Source organism: Chaetodon auriga, chromosome 2 (genome assembly GCF_051107435.1).
Source record: "Chaetodon auriga isolate fChaAug3 chromosome 2, fChaAug3.hap1, whole genome shotgun sequence".
NCBI classification, from domain to species: Eukaryota; Metazoa; Chordata; class Actinopteri; order Chaetodontiformes; family Chaetodontidae; genus Chaetodon; species Chaetodon auriga.
Window position 1 is genome coordinate 9,940,613 of NC_135075.1, and position 21,917 is coordinate 9,962,529.

The 21,917-nt window shown below is 42.0% G+C and overlaps 2 protein-coding genes across 4 annotated transcripts in view; one reads left to right on the forward strand and one right to left on the reverse strand.

The window, feature by feature from the left end:
* Positions 1-653: 653 nt before the first annotated feature.
* On the reverse strand, positions 654-6,727 carry acot8 (acyl-CoA thioesterase 8). Of its 3 annotated transcripts, none has more exons than XR_013077734.1 (7): positions 6,518-6,727; positions 4,739-4,875; positions 4,361-4,586; positions 4,047-4,204; positions 3,731-3,922; positions 1,961-2,721; positions 654-1,532 (listed from the first exon to the last, which is right to left on the reverse strand). XR_013077734.1 is itself a non-coding variant. In XM_076741691.1 (7 exons), exons 1-6 carry the CDS (start codon positions 6,715-6,717, stop codon positions 2,603-2,605), a joined length of 1,032 nt encoding a protein of 343 aa, XP_076597806.1. In that variant the 5' UTR covers positions 6,718-6,727; the 3' UTR covers positions 654-2,491; positions 2,568-2,602. The 3 variants fall into 3 exon arrangements, 2 of the variants coding, with proteins under 2 accessions (XP_076597806.1, XP_076597795.1); XM_076741691.1 differs by having other exon boundaries at positions 654-2,491; positions 2,568-2,721; XM_076741680.1 differs by having other exon boundaries at positions 654-2,721.
* A 9,964-nt stretch (positions 6,728-16,691) lies between these two features.
* The window catches only part of phactr3b (phosphatase and actin regulator 3b), a 44,685-nt gene continuing 39,459 nt past the window's right edge, over positions 16,692-21,917 (forward strand). The window contains exon 1 of the mRNA XM_076753225.1: positions 16,692-16,918. Coding sequence (XP_076609340.1) covers positions 16,810-16,918 — 109 coding nt within the window. The 5' untranslated portion in view covers positions 16,692-16,809. The remainder of the gene's footprint in view (positions 16,919-21,917) is intronic.

Here is a 21,917-nt window from a genome sequence, read left to right on the forward strand (position 1 = left end):
ACTTTTACAAACCAAACATTAATTGATTATCAGAAAATAATCAAAATATGCATCCATAAGGGACATAATCATTAGTTGCAGCCCTATATGATGTAGACTAAAACGACCTCAGCCAACAGTAAAATGCTACTTCAGAATGAGCATGTGTTTGATTGGCTGCTGAGAAAACTGCTTTCATGTGGTTTTTCATGTCTATGTATATTCCTGATCATGCCTCACAATGTGACACCACTGTGGTGAAAAATACGGGACTTTATGAGGCTCCTAATGTCAGTGTGTGTCAAAGACAAAGCAGAAACAAAAGGCAGGCAGGGAACAAACTGTGTCCTAGTATCAGTCATGCATCTTCTCCACCCTGTGCTCTGTCTGGTAGGGAACTCTTTACACCGTTTTCCTTTGACAAAGACTCAATGCTACATGCTAGAAGATAAACTTTGGGTTCCAGGTGGCTTTTCCTTCAACTTGCCAGACTTTAAGTGAACACTGAATACCCACCTGCTCCACTCTAACCACATCTGACCTTTGGACAAGAGTATGTGGGTGCTGAAAGGAAAGATGTTTGAGAAGCACAGAAGCCCTGAATTATTTTGGGGAAACTACAGCAAAGAACTTCAAATGACAAAGATTGAAAGATGAAGAAGCATCACAGTGAAGAAGAATGACAGCAGTCAGACTGCAGCAGTTTTATTCTGAATGTGTGTATATATGTGTATATAGTCCTATGGTCACATTATTGGTTGGTCATGTTATGAGTGAGCCGGATTAATCTAACTGAAGGTGTTTGATCACATTAAAAGATGGACAAGAGTCAAATTGCAGTAGTTTTATGCTGTGTTATATATACACACACACATATACGTGTGTGTGTGTGTATGTGTGTGTGTGTGTGTGTGTGTGTATATATATATTCCTATAGTCACATTCTACATGCATTTGTTGTGTTGATGAGTTATCAAAGCAGACAAACGAACATGTCATCGACTTTGCTGAACTCTCAGCAACAGCTCACACCAGTCATGTACGTGGCTTCTTCTTTTGGTTTTTCTCGACTCTCCCACTCGCACTCTACTTGTCCCTCTTCTCCTCTCCTGTCTTACATCAGTCTCTCTGCTACCCACGGTCTCAAGTGTCAGTGTACTGTCTCTCTCCCATCACCACGTCGAAGGCTTGTGTGCACAAACATTCTGATGTGCTTCCTGTCCCAGTCTCTCAGGAACTTAGCAAAGGCAGAAGTAATGGCAAAGATGGAGGCCAGGAAGTTTCATGACTGTAGCTGCAGTTGCCATCGAAGGCTACTTCGCACCATTTGCTGAAATAGTCAATGTGGGTGATGGCAATTCTGCAGTCATAGTCCCCATGTTCAAATGGACCCACAGTGTCAACAGCCACATGCTGGAAAGGGCCCCTGGAAACTCAACAGGCTGAACTGGGGCAGGAACAGTCTCTTTTTCCACATGACTGACAGACTTCATGAGCTGAGTGTACTTCAGTGGCGACTCAACAGCAAGTTAATGTTGCACCAAGAGATTTGGCTGTACATGGTGGCACGGTGGCATGGTGGCAACACTGTCGCCTCACAGCAAGAAGGTCTCGATTCTCGCTGCGGGCACCGGGGGTGTGTCCTCCACCATGCCTTCAGTGCCTGCTGCTTGAGGAAAAAAGGCCTTTCTGTGTGGAGTTTGCATGTTCTCCCCGTGTTCACTTGGGGTATCCTCCATAAAAATATACCCCCACTAAAAACATGCAAGAAGATCACCACCTGACCAATGGTGACACAAGGAACTGGGTCCCCGGGCGCCGGTTGGATGGCTGCCCACCGCTCCTGGTCTGCCACGGAGGAAGGACGACCAGGATGGGTTAAAGGTGGAAGTTAAATTTCACCAGTGCATGGCGTGTTGGGCATGATGCATGTATCTGTGTGACCAATAAAGGGGATTGTCCCTCTGATTCTTCTAAAAACATCACTTGGGGATGACTTCCTCACCTTAGGCCAGCCTTAAACAATGACTTGCTGCAGTCGTGTCAGTTCAGTACAGTCCTCACATTCAGATTTGAAATCTGCAAGTGGCAGTGTGGAAAAAAAATGGCAATGCAGAAATAATCAATGTACTGTAAATTACAGAGAAACTGAAAAATCAAAAGCAATTCAAACCAGGACTGAGTGAAGTTGCTAGTCCCTGTTTGTTGACGTCAGTGTACTTCACTGTGCACACTCTGCTATGAATTATTCACATTATTTCCTCATCTTTTGTAAAGTGCAAGCTCACCAGCCAGACACTGTGTGTGCAGTGGCTGTGGTTTTAAGAAATGTAAAATAATCCATGAACTCCTCAAATACAGTTCATGAAATGCCCGAGCAGAGAGATCGTTGTTACACTTCAACCAGAAGCGCCTGTCACTGAGCAAGGAGAGCCTAGAGGCCCTCAAATTCAGCCCTATTGGAACAATTTCATTCATTATTTACTGGAAATAAAATAGATTTTTGCATGTCCTTTATAAGACAATCCTGAATTTGTTATCATATTAACAATGGCATGTGTCAAAAATAAAATGTATATGATGATAACTACAAATAATTAAAAGAAAAATGTGAGGAATGTGCTTATAGTCTGCTGGGCTTTGTGACAGGTATCACTCTCATGACACCCTCCTGGGAGCAGGAGGCAGCCAGCACCCCATCTCTTCTCCACAGTCGGCCTTGAACCAGCCCTCTGCTGCCCCCTATGGGACACAACACAAAGCACATGTTAGAAAGAAGAATATTCAGAAATACACAGTGATCGGCCATTATTAAGCAAATACAGGTCAAGGATCAAAAATATGTTTCAAAGTTTGAACCTGTTGTTTAATGGATCCACACTAACAACTGAAAAAATGTATTTCTACATAAATATTCTGATAGTAAATATGACACACAAAACACACAAGCTTCCTGAATCTTACATTCTTAAGGTTCCCGTTGAGCAAATCATTGAACTGTATGTGTGGTTAAAAACACAGATGGTGAAATCACATTGAAATGCATCAAATCGAGCAGAGTACAGCAGCACTGTGAAAGAATCTGCGGCTGGACAAAACAACAACCAAAACACTGTGGAGCTGCCTTTCATTATATATGAAGCCTTTTCTCCTACAGGACCTGAACGACCCGTAACTTCAGGTGCAGCCACAGTCACACTTTCTGCTTTTGTTTCCACTGTCTCCCCCCACTCTGAACCTACATTTCAGCACTACTTAGGGTGTCGTACCAAATCCAAGTTCCAGCCACTCTCAGGGGAAGGAATGAAACAGCTGTTTGCAACACAGCAAGCAGCACAATTATTAACACAGGACAAGTGTTTGGATAAACAGTGAAGGAGGTTTGCTTCGATATACGGGCGAGATTAACCAACATGTGTGTTCTGCTGCAATGTTCTGCATTTGTCTGTGTAAACTGCAGACTCAGCGCTCAGTGTCAGGCGTGTCAGGAAGTAAATTAAAAATCTTACTTGGACACAAAGCCAACCTCATAGGTCCTGTAAAGGGTTAAAGGTGAGGAAGGGTGAGGACGCGGACCAGAGTTGGGGAAGCAAGACACAGAGTGATCCTCCTGTACTGTTACCTCCACTCTCACGTAAAACATCAAGGTCCTCTGAACCTTCTTCAGTCTCGAGTTGACCAGCTCAAGATTTCTCTGACAGGCTACTTGTACATAAAGAACAGGCAGACAGGAAGTGCACAACATGCTGACCTGCCCACGGGCTCTCGCACTCATACAGCATCCACTCGTCACTGCGGAAAGTGCTGTGGAACCACATGGCGTGGTCTAGGGAGGCCATGAACTTGGCCCTGTAGTTGGGATAAGGCAGCAGCGCTGTGTCCAGGAAGGAAAAGTCTGACACATAAGCAGCGACGCAGCAATGCAGCTTCATGTTGCCTTCACCTGCAGACACACGCACATAAAATGCATAAACACATACTGCTCTGATTGTATTATACATTAGATTTTGCTTATATTTCCATTTTCACCTATTCTCATGTTACATAATGTTTTTGATGCGTTTTACCAATATATCCTCGCGCTCGCACCCAGAACAGCTTCTTGGGCTCAGCTGCACCAAGTCTGTAAAAGTGCGGTGGGTTGATCGGCTTTATCTCAATGGGGACCTCATTAGCCAGCAGTTTGTGCAGGCCTTGTTTTGCACTCTCTGCTAGGTCTGGTTTACTGTGAAACGATAGGAGGAAATACAGATCATGGCTGAGCACACCCATCTGCAAAGTACTTCATGGTCATTCGTGGAAAACTGGATTTACAGCGCGAGTCCACATGTTTGCTGTAGCTGTGACTGATTGATCAGTTGACTAATGGTAGCAGCTTTACCTGAGATAAAGGTGAATGAGCTCCTCTACAGTGAGGAGGTCTTCAGGCTGAGGGACCACCGGCATGGTGAAGTGGTGCTGCAGAGGGCTCTCCTGTTGCATGTGGAAGGACATTTGGCAGATAAATATAGGCTGTCCGTGCTGGATGGCCTTGACAGAGCGCACTGCGAAACTGCGACCATCTCGTGTGCGTTCCACCTGATACAACACTGGAATCTTGGGATCCCCTGAAAAACACCCACAAGACTACATTCACTGGGACTGACTGTGGCCACATCAGATCACTGCTTCTGATCACAGCATTGATTGTGGCAGGCTCTTCACTGTTGAATATTTCAGTTGCACCATCTCGGACCTTTAAACTCATGCAATATCTTACCTGCTCGTACAAAGTAGCAGTGGAGAGAATGGGCATAGAGGTTATCGCTGACAGATTTGGCTGCTGCTACGAGGGCCTGCCCGACTATTTGACCCCCAAACAAACGGCGGGTGCGGGGCACCCAGTGGTGCGTCCCTCTAGGGAAAAAAGGAGAAACAATTGAAACATATGCAATGCAGTCTCAATAGATGATGCTTATGCAGCTTTGACTGAATGGGTGATCTTTTATATTTACACTGAGTAATGAGTTTATTGGGTACCCCGATGCCCAAATTCATTGTGATCAAATGTAGTAGCCATATAATCAACCCAACCTTTGTGAAATGAATAATGTTGAGTTTTTCTTCACCACAGAGGTGCTGTCTTCTTTTTTGAGGCTGTGTATAATGAGACATCATAGCGACGGGAGTTTCTAATATGGTTTCATCCGTGTGTGTACATATGAGTGCAAAAACTGAACAATATAAGCAAAAATTGAACAATATAAGCTTCATAAACTGCATCCGCTGCACAGCGTCATCTCCAGGCAGAGGAGCAGCTTCAGTGACAGGCTGCTGTCATTTTGGAAAATCAAACAGAAACTATAGCAGCTACATAAACAGTTAAAAAAATAAGAATAATTTCCCTCTGAAATGTAGTTAAATAGAAGTACAAAACATGATAAAAAGAAAAGAAAACAATTTAAGTATTCAATTCAGTGTATAATTATAAAATTTTGCACTTGAATTTACAGGACAATATTTTTAGTAAAGTCCTACACACCATGTGTGTATTACAATGACATGTGCAATCTGTCTGTGCCAGTATCCATCATGGTCATATCTGAGTTTATCAGATCTATTTAAGATTCAAGAGATTCAAGATTCAAGATTGCTTTTATTGTCATTGAGCATAGCCATGTCAATGAAATTTTTGTTGCAACCCCCGTGTGAAAAAGAAAAGATAATAAAATAAGATAAAATAGAATAAGATGAAACACATCTAGATAAAATAAACTCACAATAAAATAAACTCACAGATAACATAAATAAATAAATAAATTTATCAGTCTCTTCCTCCACTTTTGACTTATGAGCTGCTTGTGAATTTCCCTAGTAGAGATTAATAAAGTTTATCTATCTTACCTCAGAGTTTGGTACACTGCATAGGAGAAATGTATTTTAAATGTGACACGGTGTAAGAGCAACAATTTGCTTCTTTTCTTCTATTAATCTGTATAATTACATGCACCGACTGTTAAACCAAAATAGTTGGAGCTAACCAGCTCAGTGGCTCCACTGTCTCAGAAAACATTGAGCCCTGAGGATTCTGTCAAAAACAAACATACAGAACAAGAAGAGGATGTGCTCAACCAGTTCAACCGTACTGGGATGGGTGGGGAATATCTCCATATTATACGTTTTTAGTGAGTGAAAGTAAACAATACTTCGTTGATGATGACAATACTTTTCTTTAGTTTTAACAGATAGCACAGTGGCACTGTCCAGTGTGCTGCAGGAACTACAAATCTGTGATGCGTTTCGTGACTTTTCTCTCCCCTCGACCAGCAGCCTCTGTGTGAAGACATGTCCTGCTTGAGCACTTACGTACTGTTAAGTCATCTTTAACTTAGCTCCTTAAAAATATCTCCGTTTCCCAGTCGTGATGGCGACTTTAACGATGACGTGAGCGCGATTTGCGAAACCAGTGATTGTCATATCTCCGAAAGCACTTGAACGCTGCAAGAAGTTCTGCGCTGTTGCCAAATGCGAAGTCAAAGTATCAAAGTCCAAGCGTTACCTGTACAGGTCTACGTCGAGCTTCTCCAGGTTTAACACGCTGGTGACCAGGACGCTTTTGAGGTCCTGAGCATAGTGAGACGCAGGGCTCTCCGAGCTTTCACCTTCAGGTGATTTCAGTGACTCAGTACCTGCTGAATAGTCACCATTATTCGTCGACCCGCTAGCGTCACTGCCATCATTCGCCTCTTTCTCCGCCATGCTTGTTTGACAATTTGATCGGCGTGTTTCAAAGGCTCCCTCCCCAGTGTTGACGCTCATTACTGCCACCTGCTGTTTGGACAAAATACATAAAACAAAAAGTGGCTGTGTCATTTTGAAAACACAACAGTTTTATCTTTAAGCTGTTCAGTTACATTTATTCTTCACATGATGACATTGTCACATATCTATAGCCTATTGTGTGTTATTGTTTCTTTTTCCAAATATACATTGTTATATTTTGCAAATATCCTCAGTATATCGGTATGTTCACACTGAAGGCCTTGGACTCCCACATGTGTGTTCTGGCAGCTCTCCATTTGACTGCTCTGTGCCGCCTCATGTTATGAAGCAGAAGAAGCACCTGAGGCCATTATGTTGTTTGTCTGACAGATGTTGCTGTAATGCTGCTGCTTGTTGACACTTATTTACAGACATACTATATCACAATAGAAACAACACATTAAATATGTGAAATCATTTTTTTCGGCAACTAGGTTTTATAGCCATTGAACAGTTTACAAGGATGTCAAAGTCAACATTCTGTCAGTCATGCTAAGCAAAGTAACTCGTAGTCAGTGTTTACAAAGCAGCTGGTACACATAGCATCTTGTTTACATGCTGCACAATCTGTTCATTATCAATAATTTGCATGGGTCATTCCCTGTACTGATTCCGATGTGTAGTACAGAGCATACTGCTAACTGCACTGTCATGTTTTTGAACCCACTCATGTATTTCGCCTTATAATGGAACAGAATTCATTGTTTTTTACAGCACATGGCAACAAGGAAGCCTTCATAGAATTTCAGGGACAAGAAATGATGTATGAAACAAAGTAAAATGAATAATAAGAAGAAGAACATACAGAAGTGAGAGATTCAGTCCACCATGAAACACTGGAAATGTTTGGCTATACGTGAAGCCCAAATAGGCACTTCACTGATCTTTAGTAGGTCCAAAAAAAGGCCTCAGGAGGACGTTCCATCCTCCAAACAACCTTTTAACCGACTGAGCATTGAGTCAGAAGATCTGGATTTACTCAGTCTTTTCTATGTGGAGTTTTAGCTGTTTTCCAATGCCTCACATTACATCTGCAGGCTGTATTCATTCTGACCATAATAACTGAAAATCCTGCACTTCCACCACAAATCATCCTTCATCAGCTTCATTCTGTCTTACTGGATTATGATAATATCTATGTAATATCTTTCATTGCATAAACTCTTTTTCTTCCTTTACATATTTATCCACAGTCTCCCGACATACTCAGCCATTTCTCATGTGTCCCCTCTCTTCTCTGATGTCTCTGCCATGACAGTTTCACATGAGATGAGTCATTTCTTATACAATTATTTGTCAAAAAACTGCAGCTGTGCAGCATATCCAAATATTCCACAGTGTGGTTGTCTGTAATGTAGAGGTTACACAATTTCTCATTTGTAGCCATTTCCACATTTTTTGTCACCTTTAAGACTGAATTGACAGATTAAATCTCCAAAGGACATAAATACACACACACACCTCCAGTCTGTATGCTGCTGAATGCCAATGCTTTCAGTATGTGGATGCATCACATCTTGTACATTTGGTGGATTTTGGACCATAGCTCCCTAGAATAAGTAAGAATGGGATTTTGTGTCACCTGACATTTAGATAATCTCTCACTTAAGAACTGAGATGAGCCACTCCATAGAAACTGTGTGACTGTGACAAGAATTTAGTATTCCACATAGGAAGAAATACAGTATTTCGCAAGCTCATACACTGATTTTTTCTTTATTTCGTAACCTCTTTTATTGACTCCATCTGGTGTTTTGGTGTTCTGTGATTTGACTTTTAGTATTTGTCATTTGTCAGAGTTTCTTTTCCATTTTGAAGTAAGATTTAAGTCAGCTCATAAATTGTTTGGTAAAAATTTGTCTCATCTTTTAATTGTCTCACATCGTTCATCCACCCTCACCATCTAATACTTCCTCTTTTTTTATCCATTTCATACCCCTTTGCTCATAGAAAGAAGCTGATGTTGACTGTTTTTCAGGGCTGGTCATGACCTCTGTGAGCCAATCACATTGCCGCTATCAGACTTTAGTATCTGTCACTTTCTCTGCTGCTGTCAGTTGTCAGTCTCCAAATTTTCTGTGTGTAAATTGTTAGACAAAAGTGGAAACACACAAACAAAACAGAAAACATGCATTCAAACTTGGATCAAAATGTATGCAATGACACCGGTGAGGAGTTCTGAAGCTAAAATGACCTTACAGGAGTGTTAAGACAAATGTATGCAAATCACACACCACTAAACAGATGGATATATTAAAGGTAAGTCACAAATTTGACCTTCACTGTGCAGAATGATGTATGATCAGACACTAATAGGATGTTCACATTCATCAGCTGCAGGGGGGAAGTTTCTCTGTGCTTTGAATGCGAGTTTATGAATATGTACAACATGCAGCTTCACAAGTCTGGTGCTGAAACTGGAAACCTCCAGTGCACATACGCTGAGAATGAGAGTGGACTTTTCAGTGAAGTAGGACACATCCTGTGTCCAGAAGTTAGTATTTCTGTTGTTAGAATTAACTCAACTAAACTAGCCTCAGTGTTCTGGCAAACCAGGTAAAAGCACTTTGCACCAAAGAGAGAGATACCTGTCCAATGCCTGCCTCACCCTGAGGTGCCCAGGTGTCGTCTCCCTGCTAGTACTTGGGGCTCTTGCATCCGCGGCTTCTGTATCTCTGGACTTCCCTTACCAGACCATGCTCCTGGATGGTGGAGCTAGGCCCTCAGTCCCCAGTTCCCTTTTGGAAACCCAGTATATTTGAGCACTGGACCATGGTACACCAGTTTTTCTTCTGGAGAAGGGGAAGACCTCCTGGCTTTGTCTGTCTGACCTTATCTGCTGACACATTTTTCCCAGTTTTACCAGCAACTCGTGATTTGAGAAACTCAGTTTTTGAAAACATAGCCCTCCACAGTTGACCTCAGTAGTCTGTGGCACTGTATTCCCCAGCGTGATGGACACCTTATCCCGGACACCATCACTGTGATATCCCATTACCTGTAGCTGGAGATCCAAGGCTTTACCCTGCAGAATTTGTGATTTCTCCTGCCCTGCATCATCACAGAAGTGACTCTCTTCACCTCTGTGGTCTGGTTCTCCAGTCCCTCCAGATGGTCATTGATGACAGTGCTGAAACCTGGTTCTCTTGCTATGGTCCCAAATCATTTTTGGCAGTGTCAAGACAGAGGGCCACCAATTTTTTTCAGAGTATCTGCATGGTTTACCAGGACTACCAGGTGTAGTTTACTCAGACCAGCAGCATTAAAATACTTTTTGTAGGTTTGGATTCACAGAAGATGCAATTTTGCAACCCTAACCTCCCTCTTGAAATCATTCGAGGTGAATGTCACAGAGACTGCTCAGCTGGTGGAAGGAGCACTTTGTACTATGCAGTCAAAATTTAATACTGTGAAAGGACAGTTAGTACTTTGAAATCCTGTACAGTTTCCTGCAAACAATACTGTGCTTTTACTTAATGAAATCAAATAAGACTTACCGCCGATGAAATATTATTCTGTTGTGACTTTGACACTTCTGTTCCTTGCACCAAACTACAGTATATGTAGGTTAAACACACTGTCTGACATTCCTTACATCACTCTGGTGGGTGTAAGAGCAGACCAACAGGAAAGACTTGTCCTTGTTGTTGAAGAGTATTTTGACCTTAAAATTTTAGACAGAAAATACCAAAACTAGTATTTTAGGTGGAGATTTGATGTGAGAAATTTTCACTTTCAAAACATTTTAATGTTTGAGAGCCCTTCTGGACTAAACAGCTGTTTCAATCTGCTCAGTTTCTTAAGACTCAGACTTTTGCTTTATTGATCCCAATCTGGGAAATTCTTTTGTTGCAGCAGCAGGTTAAACATACACAAACATAGAACACATACAATGAAAAGAGTAAGGATGAGAATAAAACTAAGAGGAAAAGAATGTTCTAAAAAATATAACTAGGTATATAAACATAGAAAAATAACTATTGTTAAAAATATAACAAAGTATAACTAAATATATAGTTATATAATATGTATTATAGAATATTATAATAAAATAGCAAAAATACAGTGGCACCAAGTATATAAACAAGTGTTAACAGCAGTTCTTGAGAGAGAGAGAGAGAGACTGAGCCAGAGCTATAAACTATATATCAGAAAATAAATGTGCAATTTGTAGATTAGAAATAAATGTTAACAATAAAACATATCGTGCAATATTGCAGTAGTGCAAATAAAATGTAACACTAATATTGGTGTTTGTGAGGTTGGTAGATTAACTGTTCAAGTTACTGTTGTGTAGTGTGATGACTAGTGGCAGGAATGATTTCCTAGTACTTTCCTTAATTGAAATTACGGGAAATTTCACTTTATCACTGTACTTAATTTTCTGTTTCAGTGCAGAAATGTACAGTCTCAATCTAAGAAAAGTAGTAAAGCAGTTTCTTAGAACAAAAGCTCCTTTTCACAGTGTTTATCCACCATGCTGAAGTGAAGTTACACCAGGTTGGATGGGTTGAGACTACCCAGTTAGATGGGTGGTGACAGTGTTCAGGTGACAGCTGGTATCTTTATGTTAATTCACACACAAATTTGCATCTTGTTGCACCTTTCTATTGACTTTCTCTGCAATTGTGCCACCTCTACAATTCACTTTGCGGTGTGTCTTAAAACACAGCAGGTGTTCAGCAAAGATGGTTACATGTAGCACCCCTGATGTGCTCATTACATTTATATCTGTTTCACAAAACTACAGAGTATTTGTTTTTGATTGCTTTTTTCTACTGTATAAATTTTTGCTGCAGTTTTTATGACTCTACAATCCATAGGGGCAGTTTCTTTATATCGCTGTATAATTCTCCTTTCCAACTCCAGCTGTGCACACAGCTGCCCAGAGGGCTGGGTCAGCCTGCATGAAGGAGTGTTTGTGGCTGAGAGTGATCCAAGCTGCGCAGTGGTTCTGGTAGACTGCTATACTACTCACTCCTCAAACCCCTCACTTACTCCAGACAATCAATCAGTAATCAATGCCTTGTAGTCAAACACTGGATATAGGTCTCATCATTCCACCCCCTCTTACTTCAGTTTTGCAGAGGAGGGCATATCACTCTTCAGAGATGATTTTTTTTGAAAGTATATTGACAGCAAAGGACTTCAGAGAGCACAAAACTAATTCTGACAGTCTGCAAGTCAACATGTGAGAGTGAGCAAGTACAGATTCTGGATTCATCTCTTTCTGAGTCTTAATTTTCTCCAGTTGTTTTGGCAGCTTCTGAACACGAGGTCACAAAAGGTTGCACACCAGCCATTTTTGACAAGAAAGCTGCAGCAGCACACACCCTCATCTGAACATCAGGTGCATGTCTTTTCATAAGAAAAAGGGAAAAAAGTCAGATTTTGAATAGATTGTTCTTTGTAAGTAGTGATTGGCAACCATGACTATTTCAGACAACATGAGATCTACATATTTTATGCCTACATGTCTTACCATTTCACTTACAATTTAAATCATTGTGGAAATCCATCTAATCTGCTTATAGTCACCTTGTTTATCCGTACCAGTATGTCAAATTTGTGCCACACCTACTCTGAAAATGCTCTCATTCTACATGTAGCCACATTTATTTAAATCACTCATGGAGTCAGATCAGATCAAAGTAAACCAAACCACCCCATATCATATTCTGAGGGCAGCATTTTATTCAGTGACAATGAACCTCATTCATAATGTTTTTTTAATAATGTTCTAAGAAATTTATTGAAATTATTCTTAAAAGCAGAAAAAGAGGAGAAAAAAACTACATCTATGCCTTCAGGGGATTCAGACTGCCAAAAGTGAGCACAAGCAGCTTTGATCATTACCATGAGAATCCCTGTTACTGGCTCAAATGTAGTTACACAATCACTCTTGCATGCTTAAACCATCTGTTAGGCTCATGAGTCTGTCCTTACTCGTGCACAAATCTAATTCTGTCCTTACAAATCTATGCCTGTGCACTCTCACTTCCATGATGTCTCAGCACTGTGAACTGTATTGAAGTTACAGTATAACAATGTTTCATTTTCCATCCATCTTGATCTTTGGGGCAGAGGTGACATGTTCATGAAGTGAGCTGGTTAACACATGTTGAGTGATTTAAATTAAATATAATCACCCTTTCCTGTCACTACATTTATCAGAAATGTGTCACAGACAAACAAGGGATTGAACCTAAACGCAGAACAAGAGGCAGAGCCGGTGCAGTTCAATAAATTGAAATGATCAATAACAAACGAAGACTTACAGGCAGGTGAGGATCAAAACCACAAAGTCCAATGTAGCAAACAAAATCCAAACCAAGGAAACAGAAGTCCAAAAATCACAGAATCATTGGAAAAAGACTCAAGGTAGAAACGCTTGACACAAGACGTAAAGGGACGAACAGGCCAAAATTAAGAGAAACACACAGACTTAAACACACTGGGAGGAAGATAAATGAGGCACAGGTGACAACAAATCAAGAATCACAAGCGCAGGAAAACAAAGGAAGTAAATCAAAAGATGACGCATGAGGAAACCTTTCAACATAAAACAGGAAATAACAAAACCAAACAAACCAGATCGTGGCAACATTATGAAGGCTTTGCTCAGTGCTGACTCTGTTTTGGCTCCCTAGCAACACGTTTTCATGTCTTAACTGTGAAAGAACTAAAATTAGTAAGGTGTGGGATCAAATTTGGGCAGCTTGTCCTGTGCACCAACGTTGGTACACATTATGATACAGTGGCTATGCGCTCTGTTATCCCTCTGAGGTGGACCATCTGTGACAGAGCAAGAGAAAGAAAATCAGATCATATACAGTGCTGACATGTCCGTCACAGAAGACTGGAATCTGATGAGTCGAGTGATTTCCACTTCAGAGTTTGATGCCACAATTAACCGCCACAAACAAATCATCAAGTAAGTTTTAGAGGTGACAGCTGTTGACGGGCCTATCAGCTGAAGGCACAGCAGAAGTTGTTTGTAAGTGATGAGGGTCTCAATATCAAAGCTGCTCTATTTACTGTGTGCAGTGCACGTGATCAATACGGCAGACTTCATGTGGGAGGTGATTGACCAACTAGCTAAGTGCAAAAACCTGGTCGGGTGCAACATACTTGTAGAAGTCTGTTAGCACACTCAGCCTTCCACATGCTGTACAAGAAAGCAAAACTAGATGGAACAGCAAGGCAGCAATGCTGAGCTCGTATGCCAAGCATCATAGGAAGATCCTGGACAAAGGGCAGTGCATGGAGGGCATCCAGGTGGAGGTTCTTAACACAACTGCAGAGTTCCTGTCCCCCTTTTAAAGATGCATCAAAAGATATGGATGCTACCCAACAATCAACACAGTCCTGTTGTTGCACCATTGGCTGAAAAGACATTGTGAGCCACATCTGCAACCACGCAGGAGTGTTCTTCAACGAGACGTTTACGATCACCTTCCTCATAAAATTGCCACTGTCCTCTCTCCATATTTCACGACATTGATAATGCTCCCCCCAAATGAAAGGTTGGCAGTCCAAGCCAAAGCACAAAGAGTGAAAGAAGACTCCATCTCAACCCTGCAGGCCTCCAATCTGAGTAAACTAATCAAGGTCAGCTTCAACCTGTAGTCATATTAACGCAATTTTATTTTTTAATGAAATGAGATGTTGGTCTAAATGCTAATTAATTTTGGGATACCATATGTAACACTAATGGGGAGATGAGTGCATCAAGCGTCCCCATGGAGGAGGATCTGGAGGGTACACATCCTGAATCATCCTTGCAATGATTAAAGTGAATCATAGGCCACAAAGGTAAGCTGATTTAAAACCAAAACATTTTATAAACATGTTAGATGTGTGTTTGGAATGGTTTGACTTTGACTTTGTGATGACAGCCAGTCATTCAGTCTTAACATTCATGGAGTGGGAAGACACCCCAGATGTAATTGAGGCTGATAAAGTACGGTGTTACCTGCAGTTACTTCACTGTTGAAGAGTCCCAGGAGGACGTCCTTATCTTTTGGAGGGATAACCTACACATACCTCCTCATCTCACACCAAGCCCATAACTGCTAATGTCATCTGACACCACAGTGGGTCTGGCGGCTGGTAGACATACAGTGCAGGCACACATGTTAAAGCTGACTTCAGTCTCTGCAAGATGGTCTACTGTGCAGGACTCCACAGGCTTCATCCTCAGCAACTACAGCAGTCTGTAGACGGGTTGTCCTGCTGTAGCGAGGTCTGGGATGAATTTGGGAATGTAGTTGACCATTCCAAGAAACTGCTTGAGCTATGATAAAGTTTGAGGTTGTGGGAAATTTTCCATCCCAGCCACTTTCTCTGGGTCAGGTCTCACGCAAGTCTTATCAACGACGTCCCCCAGGAAGCAAATCCGTCACTGTTTGAACTTTCATTAAGGTCTGTTCAATTTGAAGATGACTGCCTCGATCACTTTCAGTACATGCTCCAGGATGTCATCCAAATAGACTTCTGTTCCTTCCAGCTCCTGTATTGTTTCTGCTATTTAAGGCTGGAAGATTTCTAGTACTTGTTATCCCAAATGATCATTGACAGAAGACACACCTGGGAGTGATGAAAATGGTTAATTCGCTGTTATTCTCATGCAGGGGAAATCTGGGAAAATCCACTGATAACATTAACTCTTAGACCTTGAGAGTCATAGCACAACTTTCTCTGTTGTGCCTTGCACATACTTTTCCTGTTTCACTGCATGATTTAGTTTCCTTAGGTCTGCACAGCATCTGACCTCTTTTCTGTTAAGCTTGAGGAGCGGGAGCACAGCGGCACACCACTCTGTAGGCTGTGTCACCTTCATGAGGCCTTCCTCTTCCAGCTCCTTCTTTACTCGAGGCATAGATGGCAGTGGCATGCATGTAGCAGCAAAGCAAAGTGCTGCTGTTTCCTTTTATCACATCTTTTATCTTAGTCTCTTCCACACCAATATCTCATACCCTGATGTAAAACGAAATGAAAAATTACAAATTGCAAAATGTGCCCCGATGCCTTCAAAGTGCCATGTCTAAGGACATCCCAGTTATCACACCACACTTAGCATGCAGGTAAATGAAAAAGGATGTTTTATATTAATACATTTTAGAAATGTTTTAGAAATTTCATTTAAAAAAAGTTTTTCCTTTTTTTTTAGTTATGTTTTGGGTATGTTATGCTTGGCAGAGGAGTTCTTGAAAGAAAAATGTACTAATAGATCTCACATAATAAATCATGCTATTTGATTAACACATTTCCCATGAAGAGGGATGCATCCATGCCTCTAACAAGCACAAGATGCATTTAGCCTTATCTCACACATGAATGGGAGAAATGGTCAGAATGGACATGAGATAGTGACTATAGTTTAACAGAAAACAGTTGAAAATATGGAACTACGATTTTATTATTTAATTTATGCAGTGGGAAAATGTCATTAAGAAAGTTCTCATTTTCTGCCAATCCCAAGTGGTCATGAATCCTGCGCTGCCTTCATGTGCTGTAGGACATCTCGACTTTACAATTTGGCCTAATATGAGCCACCAGAAAGCGAAATTGCAAATCTTGCGTGCACCCACAAACATGAGCTGTGCAGGTCAGTAAAAAGCAGATTGCTTTAGCCCGAACATTTTTGTCTTTTCGTCTAAGTAAACCAGTATTGCGTCCAGTTTTCTGTAGACAGCACTTTTAATAAATGTATCTTTTTTTAGTTATTCTATATTATTATTATTATTTGATTCACAGACTTGATGAATCCATGCAATACCCGGTCACCTCTCACTCTTTTTAAACCAAAAGAAACCGTCGAGTCGAACTCGGATGTGCAAAAGTAGTGATTTACGAGCACCACTTGAAGGAGGCATGATGCTGCGCGCGTAATGGATTTCCCCAGTACTGCTCCTTATCGGGGACCAGGAGCTGCAGCTGCAGCAGCCCAACCACATTAAATCTGCTCCACCGGTGACCTTGGCTGACGGTGGTTACGCCTTTCGGTCTTGCGCTTTTCTGTTCACCATGGCATCATCGGACGGGCTGGATGAGGATTGCGTGCTGCAGCGGGGGAGATCTCAGAGTGACCCGAGCAGCATCACCGAGGTCCGCTTGGGTGAAGCGCACAGAGCAGGTAAGAGGGGAAGGGGGCCTAAACCCATGTTGGACATCTGTCATCTGCTCACTGGTTTGTGCTTTTGGCAGGTGGCTGACAGCAAACACATCACGGTGTCGGGACTCGCCTGCAGCCGATCACATCCGCGGTGATCCCATTGAATTTGTATGCAACAAGCGTAGGTTGTGTTGTACACGTGCGTCATTTACTATCCCCTACATGTAGCCACTGTGCTGTGCTGTAGGCCCTATATATGCTCTAATAATGCCATTCACAATGACATCATGAATCAGGAACATTTGTGTCATGCAACATACGAAACCAACTGGTGTCATAGTTTGGTCTATTCAGCTCTATGCATTTTGGGTTAATAATATCCTTCATTGATTTTCTGATCTTGGTCATTTGCATATCCATATGCTTACTGGGAGATTGCCACCCACTCATTGGCCAGAAATCTAGGCAATGAGTGGGTGGCAGTGATTGACATCCCTAAACAAACCGTATTGTTGCTGATTACTTGCAGGTGATGCCATTAGTACAGTCAGACTCAGCACGTCAAATCTGAATGCCCTCTCTGTGTTTATGATCCATTTTTTTTTGTATTTGTGAAATACGTTTATTTTGTTATTTTATTATTATTTATTTTGCAGCATTGGGAGACAGAATGTACAACTTGCCATTACACATGGACTGCAGCAGGCTATGCTGAGTCGAAGCTGATGAGAGCGCTGGTTGTGTATTTGGCTGTTTCCATGGTGATCCAAATGGCAGAAGGCAGCACTTGGCTCTCCAACTGTGAGCCGACATGGTGTTTGTCTGCTCCACTTACTGGTTGTTTTTTTGCCCAACACACTCGGTGATGTACAGCAGCCAGCCATATAAAGTGAAATGCCACTTAGACTGTGAATCGTGTTTATCTGTGAGGTGGGATTCACATTTCCACTGGGAATGACTGGGCAGGCATTCGCCGTCGCTCAGCAGCTACCAAGCAGCAGTCGTGAGATACAGCATTTTGAAAGGTGTTGATTTGTGGATTGATATGAAAACATGATAAATCACTCAATTTTAAGTCGCAGGCCCTCGACGAAGCTGTTCGCCAGCCGTCATCGCCCACGCACTGTAGATTCAACTGGTTTCATGACAGAGTGGCAGCAGAGAAAGTGACGAGTTGAACAGAGAAGTTGATACTCTACAGCTGTTGTATCTGTACAGATGAGGGGCTCAGTTACTGGATCATAGTCTGATGTGTGTGGGGGCTGCAGTGGAATATATGAGACAAGATCCCTGCCTTCATATTATAGCACACACACTGCACTATACTTTCATTTTCACTTGTGTGTGATGTTCCAGTCTGTTTGAGCATCAGACCATTTCACAGGTCCTGTTGTCTTTAGATATGAGAGCCACAGCAATACTGCAGAGAGGATCTTCAAGTTGTCTTGCCAACAGCTGATATCGTTGCATTCTTGCCCTCTGTTTCGAATCCAGTGCTTGTCACGTTGTCGTGGTTGTTATGGTTACGTAACAGCGTTGGTGTGAGTGCAACTCCGAGACAACGCTGGCAGGATTGTCCTGTGATGTACCGTTCTTTACCGTTTTCAACTTCACGTCAGATTCACCCAGATCCTCCTAAAGCGCGGTGGCAGATTTCATCCAAAGCTGACGTTTGCCGTGCAGCATCAGGCAGACAGGGCTCGGGCAATGCAGCAGTGAAAACCCGCCTGCCCTCCCCCACCCCTCCACCCCCTCCGCTTGGCGCTAACCCTTTCGTAGCTCTGGCACCCCTACTGCGGCTTTGATCCTGGCACTTGAAGAACCATCTCCATTAAAGAGGAGAAAAGAGGGATTGACAGATTTCTGATGGTGTCATTATCATGGCACCCAGCTGGACAATGTCACAGTTAATCAGCTGCACAATACACTCAATTTGCAGAGGAACGTCTTCTTCCATCGTCATGTTATGATAAGGATGTTGGAACAAGTGGAAGTATTTTCTCTGCAGCATGTGGCCAGAACCAAAACAGTGACATTGTCATTTGTGCTGAGGACTGAGCACTCACTGACTGCTTTCAAATCAGATTCTCTTGCTGCTCATTTTGATGCCATATAAAGCACACAGAGCACAGAGGACTCTGATTTAACCTGAATACATGTTTCGCAGAACTTGCCGCCTTACAGCCTGGTTGACAGTGGTTTGCTCTACCAGCTAAAGGTGGCAGAGTGAGAGCAAAACACAATGCTGTGGATTAAAATCTCTTTCTGTGGACTTCTGTGGATGCTTTCATTTGGTGCTGGTGGGAAGCAGCCACCTTGCACAGCACATACAGGTTACATTACTGGCTCTGTTAGAGATGATGCAGAACAGTAAGTGCAGCCAAAATGTTGTAGCCCAAAGGTGGAACTCATGCTGCATTCAAATGCTGGCATATGCAGTTGCCGGCAAACCGGATATTTTTTACTCTCATCAGGAGAAAGATGGCTCAGGTGCACTGTGACACTTAACACGCTTGCAAACAGAACTTGGCAGAATGACTCCAAGTCTTCCAACCGTTACAGTCTGCTGGCAGTGAAGACAAAGTGTGATTTTTAAAAATGAATCCGAATGGGTGTATCCACATTAGTTCTTTAATCAAGCAGTAACTACCGCATGAAATATAATAAACATCCAACATACACACCCAATTAATGGGTTTGAATTGAACTTAAGATGCACCAACCCATCATTTTAGATTAACACTGAATGAAATCACTACCTTTAACTGTCAAAGTGATGAACTCACAGAAAATTATCTCCCAGCTCTGTGATTCCCCTCAGCTCTACAGAGTTTTTCAGTGTCTTTCAACTCATTGTTTTGATTTTATGGCCTCTCTCTTTAGCATCGTTTCCAACTGCAGCAAGCAGCTGTTTTTAATGAAAAAGCTCGATAAACCTGCTACACTACATGCTCCAACAAACAGCAGACAAACAAAAAGCACAGCTATAGCTGGTGGAGACCAAAATGAGGATTATAGGATAGTGAATGTTGGCCTCATATTTTCAATGCAGAGAGAAACATAAATCCAGGCGGTCTGTATCTGCAGTAAATAAGCAACTGTTTGCTAGCAAAGTAAACCGCAGCATCTTTATGTCAGGGTTGTGTTTACAGCTTGTTGCATTCCTCCCAAGTGGCCAAATATAATGAATTAATACAGGCATAAAGGCCAATTATGGTTTATTGCAAGAGGTTATGATAATATTGTACTCACAAGTTAATTTCTAATATCAGGGAGTGCATCGACATTGCTAAGCAGAAGTCCAATGGGGCAAGGGTTGCAGTAAGCCAATTAGACAGGTTGGAAACAAGCCCTGAAGTACTGTGACTTGAAAACAGAGGTGAATGATAACATTATCACCCAGACTTCCTATTTCAGCCTATACTTACTGTACTCAAGTGCAAGTTCCTTACTGTCATATTCACAACAGTTACAGTGAAGTAGCCATTGGCAATCTCAGGCTCCCTACAATGCTCATACAAATATGTATGAAAAAGTCTTGTACATAAAATCTAATTAGAAAAATTAGACAACTAATAGTGCTGCAGCTAAAATAAAAGAATACATATGAAATAAATTAGAAGATAAAATGGAGTATAATACTGTGGCACATTGTGTATGTGTCATTGTTGTTGTTGTCCTGAAACACGTGCCAGTCTGTAGTGCTAAAGCTGTTAAATAGGGCTGACTAGGCATAGGAAGCAGAAGTGACACATGATCTGATTTGCTGGGGGGGAGTGTTAACATGGTCAAGAGCACTACCACCTTACCACCTGATGCGTTGGTGGTATGTCAGCAGGACTTTCCTCAGATCGGCGCTGTTACAGTCCCTGGCCACAACAGCAAACTCCGGCGATGACATCTCGGTTCTGTTGATAACTCCATACAGCTTGTCCAGCTTGAGAACAACTGACGTGAACTTCCGTGGAAGATAATAAAGTCGACATCTGATCATAAGGTGCTCTGGGTTAGGAGAACAGTCCGTAGAAATGAAGCAGACACCTTCCACCTTGCTCTTCCACAATAGTATTGTCGGGCCTGGCGGTGAATGGAGAGCTTCTGGAATGGTGGTCGAGCACAGCACTGATGGTACTGAAGCGTTGTGGCCTAAGTTGAGGCCGCTGTTTGAACACAGCATCAAACTGTGAGTATCTTTTTTGATGCACATCAATAGAAGTGATGGAGGTGTCTTGTCGGTCCCTGGTGTTGCCTCGAGCCTGAAGTATCTTCTTTTGCTCCCCTCATCTCCCTATTTGAACAGGTGCTGCCCCCCCTCCTCAGTCAGAGGAGGCAGAGGGGGACCTGATGAGGATATTAGTATTCCTTTTATGTGAATCAGGGTGCCTCATCTTTTATTAATCAGGAAGCCTATACATAAGCCAGTTTGTCTCATTCCATATTCAGAGCTGTGATTGAATGGCGAGAATAGCTAACCTGGCACCTGGCAGCCCACTCCTACATGCATGTTCATCTTAGCATGGAACATGTGCTACATCTCCCAACAGCCACGAGTCATTTCACAGCAACTGCAGTTAGAGATGACATTGGATAAAAGGTGGGCATAGCTGGCAATAGAATAATTGTATAGAGTCTCTATGGAAATGTCAGCTTTAATTGTTGTGTCATGGCACGTAGTAAATCCATGCCGTGTACTGGGAGCAAAACACAACGCAGCACGGCTGAGGCTGATCGGCTGTCAGCAGTTTTACATGTATTTGATCATGAAGCGCAAATTAAAAAAGAAAGCCACACAGAAATGTAAATGCTTAAGTTTTACTGATGAGATATAACTTAATCCTCAGCCTCTTATGAAGACTGTGTGAAAACAACATAGGATTCAACTTAATGCTGACATTACATGTTGGCTAATATGCTGTTAGCTTGTTATATATGGTGATATTGTTTGTCACTGGAGTTATGGCACCATTAACTTTTTATCCTGAATGGGAAGGAGTTAAATATTCTGGAAAATATGCTTTTA

What these genes read in the sequence shown, in the direction of transcription:
- acot8 (XM_076741691.1), bottom strand. Translation starts at nt 6,717, where the DNA reads ATGGCGGAGAAAGAGGCGAATGATGGCAGTGACGCTAGCGGGTCGACG. An exon ending in CTCGACGTAGACCTGTACAG is followed by an intron (nt 4,876 to 6,517) that starts GTAACGCTTGGA and finishes TTTTTTCCCTAG; the next exon opens with AGGGACGCACCACTGGGTGC. An exon ending in CTGCTACTTTGTACGAGCAG is followed by an intron (nt 4,587 to 4,738) that starts GTAAGATATTGC and finishes GGTGTTTTTCAG; the next exon opens with GGGATCCCAAGATTCCAGTG.